The 6,444-nt window shown below is 37.2% G+C and overlaps 1 protein-coding gene across 3 annotated transcripts in view; it reads left to right on the top strand.

Annotated features, from left to right (window-relative positions):
* The first annotated feature begins 5,361 nt into the window (after window positions 1–5,361).
* LOC144007031 (uncharacterized) overlaps window positions 5,362–6,444 on the top strand; it is a 19,576-nt gene continuing 18,493 nt past the window's right edge. The window contains exons 1-2 of one of the 3 annotated variants that reach the window (XM_077506277.1): window positions 5,362–5,910; window positions 6,024–6,128. In XM_077506277.1, coding sequence (XP_077362403.1) covers window positions 6,079–6,128 — 50 coding nt within the window. In that variant the 5' untranslated portion in view covers window positions 5,362–5,910; window positions 6,024–6,078. Of the gene's footprint in view, window positions 6,129–6,170 lie in introns of those variants that run through there. The other 2 variants (XM_077506273.1, XM_077506284.1) reach the window with 2 other exon arrangements.

Raw genomic sequence — 6,444 nt, forward strand, 5'->3', positions numbered from 1 at the left:
CAGATGTATGCGTAGAGTTTTAATAAAGATCCTCCATTGATTGTTTTCCAGAATTGCTTTGCTCAAAATGGGACACAGTTTGTCCTCTTATTCGTCATCTGCACATTTGCTTCCCTCTGCAAAGTAGTGTCGCGATGTCCATATCTAAATTTCTTTTCTGAGATGAAAAACATATATTCGATGAAAGCCCAAAAGTGTCAAAATTCAAGAAATAAAAAAGGTCATTTTGAAATAACTAATCCTGTAGAAAAATAACAGACAACTAGAGCTGCGAGCAGCTATAAAGGGCCCTCGCAGCCCGGGCCACGTTGGGGTACTTGCACGTTGGGGTACTTGCACATTGGGGTACTGGCACATTGGAAGCAGAATTTCTTTGAAAATGGCATGATAAACATGTGGATTTTTTTTTTTTTGCCATGTGTGATGAGTGTGTCAAGCTCAATGGGTTGTGGTGATTGTTAAGATCTGCAAAAATCAGCGTCTTTTTTTATTTTTAGGCAATGAGTTGCCCTGATTGGTATTTTTCGTAAAAGTATATATACACACATCATTGCTCGTACTCATTGCACAATGTTACTTTTATTGTCCAAAGGGGCAATCAAAAATGAATAAAACAAAATGGAAACGTACATACGTTTGGATCGGTGTGAAGCCAGTGAACAATTTGAGTGGTGGAAACTAAAAGAATATTCATAAATGACTTAGTTATCACACTTAGAATGAGTGTACATTTTTTGTACAAAATACCGTATGTGGGGTATTTTATTTTTTTTTATATATAAGCCTCAAGGGCTAGGTGGCGCTGTATTTATAACTGAATGTTGTCATAGAGATACCTTCAGGCCTTGATTATAAGCATACATGTCAAGTGTGGGATTTTTTTTGGGAGCATGTACCGTGGAGTTATTATGCATATCCTTCATTCACGATATTGCTTTTAATGTCCACAGAGGCTATCAAAAATAAATAAAAATATATATATGTTTGGATAAGTCTGATGCCAGTGAACATTTTGAGTGGTGGAAACTAAAAGAATATTCATAAATGACTTAGTTATCACACTTAGAATGAGTTTACATTTTTTGTACAAAATACCGTATGTGGGGTATTTTTTTTTATGCCTCAAAGGCTAGGTGACGCTGCATATATAACTGAATGTTGTCATAGAGATAGCTTCAGGCCTTGACGATAAACATACATGTCAAGTTTGGGATTTTTTGGAGCATGTACCGGGGAGTTATTAAGCATATCCTTTTTCAGTGCGAAACACAAATTTTGATGCCCCGCCTTCATCATATAGTATTTCGAAAAGTCAAGATTTTTCCCCCTGTCGTTGGCTCAGGTCTTGACATGGTCCAGGTCAAGTCTTAACTCAGTCAGATGAAACGTGTAGGAGAAGTGGGCAAAAGTCTGCCCCCTGTGAATGTGCAAAAATCGTCAAAAATGGGACATTCAAAAATTCGTAGCTCACTTCCTGTTCATTTTAGCATATGGGTCCAAGAGACTTTTTTGTAGGTCTTGGGCTCCCTCATACACCTAAAAATTTTCGTAGATCTTGCTTAAACGTACAACCGGGGCTGCTTCATTAAAAATTGCTAGGGGGCGCTATTGAGTCATTTTTGTAAAAATAGCACAATCAACAATGAAATATTGTTCATTTTACCAGGCCAGATGTGTGTGCCAAGTTTCATGAGTTTTTGCGCATGTTTAGACCCTCAAAACTGGCGTTGTTTTCTTGGCGAACAGTGCTTAGCCACGCCCACAGCGTTTCGCGAAAATTCACAAACTCGGCTATCAAAAATAAATAAAAATATATATATGTTTGGATAAGTCTGATGCCAGTGAACATTTTGAGTGGTGGAAACTAAAAGAATATTCATAAATGACTTCGTTATCACACTTAGAATGAGTGTACATTTTTTGTACAAAATACCGTATGTGGGGTATTTTTTTTTCATGCCTCAAGGGCTAGGTGGCGCTGCATATATAACTGAATGTTGTCATAGAGATAACTTCAGGCCTTGACGATAAACATACATGTCAAGTTTGGGATTTTTTGGAGCATGTACCGGGGAGTTATCAAGCATATCCTTTTTCATTGCGAAACACAAATTTTGATGCCCCGCCTTCATCATATAGTATTTCGAAAGGTCAAGATTTTCCCCCCTGTCGTTGGCTCAGGTCTTGACATGGTCCAGGTCAAGTCTTAACTCAGTCAGATGAAACGTGTAGGAGAAGTGGGCAAAAGTCTGCCCCCTGTGAATGTGCAAAAATTGTCAAAAATGGGACATTCAAAAATTCGTAGCTCACTTCCTGTTCATTTTAGCATAAGGGTCCAAGAGACTTTTTTGTAGGTCTTGGGCTCCCTCATACACCTAAAAATATTCGTCGTTCTTGCTTAAACGTACAACCGGGGCTGCTTCGTTAAAAATTTCGAGGGGGCGCTATTGAGTCATTTTTGAAAAATAGCACAATCAACAATAAAATATTGCTCATTTTACCAGGCCAGATGTGTGTGCCAAGTTTCAGGAGTTTCTGTGCATGTTTAGACCCTCAAAAATGGCGTTGTTTTCTTGGCGAACAGCGCTTAGCCACACCCACAGCAATTCGCGAAAACTCACAAACTTCGTGTTGTGACATCATGAAGGCCGAAACCCTCATCTGAGCAAATATGAGGTAGGTCCAGTTAACGTGTTTGGAGAAAAACGTAGAAGAAAATTCGTAATAAAAAAAAATTGCCACTAGGTGGCGCTATCAGTTAGATGAAATATAAGTCAGTAGATGTCTTTAGGGCTGGACTCTCATCAAATGTGTGAAATTTTGAGAAGATAGGATCATCTCGGTCAAGTTAATGCAGCTTTTATTTTCACGAAAGATCTTCAGACTTTGCGTCACCGTAGCGGCCACGCCCTTTTGGCGAAAAGTTACAATATTCGGTGTGGGGCATGATCAACATCTTAAGGCTTTTCTGACCAATTTTCAAATGGATCCCTTCAACGAGCTCAGCACAGTAGCTAAAAACGTAAAGTATGACCTTTATTGTTACCACTAGGTGGCGCTATATGTATAACTGAATTTTATCATATAGATGTTTTCAGGCCGTGACTATTACGTTGCCTGAGAAGTTTGAGATTTTTTGGAGCTTGAACATGGGAGTTATTAAGCATTTGCTCTTTCTGGACAAATGAAATTTTAAAGGCAATATTTGATGCCCCGCCCCCGTCATATAGTATTTCAAAAAAGCAAGATGTTTTGCCCAGTTGTTCTCTCAGGTCTTGAGATGATAAATGCCAAGTTTGAAGTCAATTGGATGAAAAATGTTTGCAAAGGGGAAAAAAGCATGACCACAGTGAATGTGCCAAAATAGGCCAAAATTGGACATAAAAAAATTCATAGCTCACTTCCTGTACATTTTAGCTACATGGTCCCAATAGACTTTTTTGTGCGTCTCGGGGTGCTACACGTGCCTGCCAATTTTTCTTGCTCTAGCTCAAACGTGCCGGGCTTGGTTTTTATTTTTCTACGCTAGGGGGCGCTATCGAGTCGCATTGTTATGACGACTTAATAATATCAAATTTTTCGCCGGGCCTGAGGAGTGTGCAAAGTTCGGTGAGTTTTCGTGAATGTTTAGGTACCCAAAATCGCGATCGTTTGCGGAGAATAAAGAATAATAATAATAATAATAATAATAATAATAATAATAATAATAATAATAATAATAATAATAATTTTTACAAAAACAATAGGGACCTCGCAGCGGTCGCTGCTCGGGCCCTAATTATGTAAAATGGCCATTAAAGTTTAAAATGAGGTGTTAGTATTATTATGAAAAGTGTGATGCTGTTTTTTTAAACTCATTCACTCGCCGCCATTTTCACATTTCGCAATCCCGTTCGCTCCCGGCTGTTTTACTGGATTTTGACTGATTTTGCAAGGCCCACAGAATATTGTGTTCTATTGCTATTGTAGAATATTCTGGAAATTAGTATGTTAAGAATTGACCCAAGGCTGTCAAACTCTTGTTAGCTCAGGGGCCGCATGGAGGAAAATATATTACCAAGTGGGCCGCATCAGTAAAATAACGGTATATAACTTAAAAACAATTGCCGTCATTTATACGCAGATTTTCGTGAACCAGCCCTAAATGACGGTGCTTAACTGTAATCATACTGTTCCAAAAAATTACACAAATGTAAATGGAAGGTAGCAAAACAATATATATATATATATATATAAATTGTTCCCAGAATGCATTGCATTGCGTGGCGCAGTTAATGACGTTATAAGGACGCTAATCCTTGTCATGTCTTATTTTTGCTACCAGTAATTGAATTTGTGTCATGTTTAACACGTTTAAAATATATATATATATAATATAAAATAATGAAATTCATAACTATTCATCTGTGGACTGCTTGTGAACGTACAAATTTATTATGTTTTAATTGTGGACGGCTGATTAATTAGTCCGACATTACAATTTTATTTTATTTTTTTACTTTGCAAAATCATCTCGCGGGCCACATTAAGACCCTTTCCGGGCCTGATCCGGCCCGCGGGCCTTTTGTTTGACATCCCTGGTCTAGTATGTGGTATAAATAATGACCAACTCAGAAAGACCCTGTTACGTGACAGTAATTTGACTCTGGCCAAGGCAGTTTCAGTGAAAGTGACAGTGATGGCAACAATGAAACCTACTATGTGAATGGACTAGCACTGAAAATAACAGTTGATTCAACTGGTGCACAGACTGAGAAGAAAGAAGAGGCTTTTGCCACTCTACAAATTAATGACAATTCGGTCGAAATGAAAGTGGACACCGGTGCTAAGTGCAATGTCATCTCTATAATGACTTTTGAAAAGATTAAACGTAATGAACAGGTGAAGCCATGTAGGAAACCTACCAATCTCATTGCTTATGGTGGCGGCAAGATAAAAACAAGAGGATTTGTTGACCTATTCTGCCACCTAGTGGCCAAGTGTTATACGATACCTTTTTTCATCATCAATGAGAATGTGCTGCCGTTGCTTGGACTTAACTCATTCACTGCCAGCCCAGTAAAAATGGATCTTTGACGTAGCTCGATTATGGGAAAAATAATATTCATGATTATTTTGGCAAAAGTTGAAATCATGATTATTCAAACGGTTATTTATGTTTTGGCACAAAACAAGAAAAAATGTTTAAGCATTTGAAAATATTAGGACCAAAAAAAAAAAATAGAAACACTATAATTAAGTTTTTGACCAAACATGATTTATAATAATATATATTTATTTATGTTGGCAAAAAATGTGAAAGTTGGAGTGCAGCATATGCACTGTGCAGTAGGGCAATATTTATGTATTTATTTATTTTTTTTGGTACAAAACAAGAACATTTTTAAACATAAAAAAACGAAAAAAATATTAAGACAAATTAAATTATTTGCAACACTATATTTATGTAAGTTCCTTTTAGATGAAAAAAAATCAAATGTTATTTTAAAATTTAAAAAAGGTGCAAATGTATAAATTTAAACAACACAATAGTCTTTTTAGTGTATGATTATGATGATTTTGTAATTGTGGAGTGTAATAATTGAAATTATAATTGAATTTCGATTAATTACACAGCCCTACTTTGACGTGTATAGCTGTCAATGGCACTGAATGAGTTAAAGACCAAATGTGAAGTAAGGTTGGCCAACCATGTTTTTGAGTAATACCAATGGCTAAACCATTGTAAGCATATTTTCGTTGTTTTTTTTTAACGCAACCCTTTCAGGTTCTTAGTTTAACCCATAGCAACGCCCTTGACAACGAAAACGCTTTTCTTCGACAATCTTCGGAAATTTTCGTAAATGACGTCACACCGGGAAGTTGCGAGAGAAGTCGGCCATTGAACTGCATTGTTTGCATTGCTACTCGGTAAGATGACCCGGCGATGTGTGGTGATGTATTGTTCTCAAGCTAAAGAAAAGTTGTATGAGTGGCCAAAAGATAACAGGGCACGTAAATGGACAACTTTCGTTCGCACGAAGCGAATGAATTTCACGCCATCGTCGAGGAGTGTTCTCTGTTACAAACACTTCGAAGATGCCTGCTTCCTCAACCGGTCTGCTGATGATAATGGATTTGCAAAAAAAGTAAGTGTGATTACAATTATTTAGAAAAAAACGTGGAATTTATGGATAGATCACTGATGACTTTGACAAAGCAGAGCTTCCAACAGTTGTGGAATGAACAGTAGAAACTAGCGACGTGAACCGAAAGCTAATGTCTCGGTGCTCTCGGTGCTCGGTAATAATGGCAGTGAGACAAATTGTTCTGAAAGTAAATTTCAATAGGTTGGCAGCATTGCTTTGTTGATGAAAGAACATGACACGTCCTTTTGAAAAACTTCCAATCATATGTCAATCTTACTGCATTTTATGAGTCATTAAATAATTCAATATTTGGTAA

Source organism: Festucalex cinctus, chromosome 1, assembly GCF_051991245.1.
Source record: "Festucalex cinctus isolate MCC-2025b chromosome 1, RoL_Fcin_1.0, whole genome shotgun sequence".
In the NCBI taxonomy this organism is placed as follows: Eukaryota; Metazoa; Chordata; class Actinopteri; order Syngnathiformes; family Syngnathidae; genus Festucalex; species Festucalex cinctus.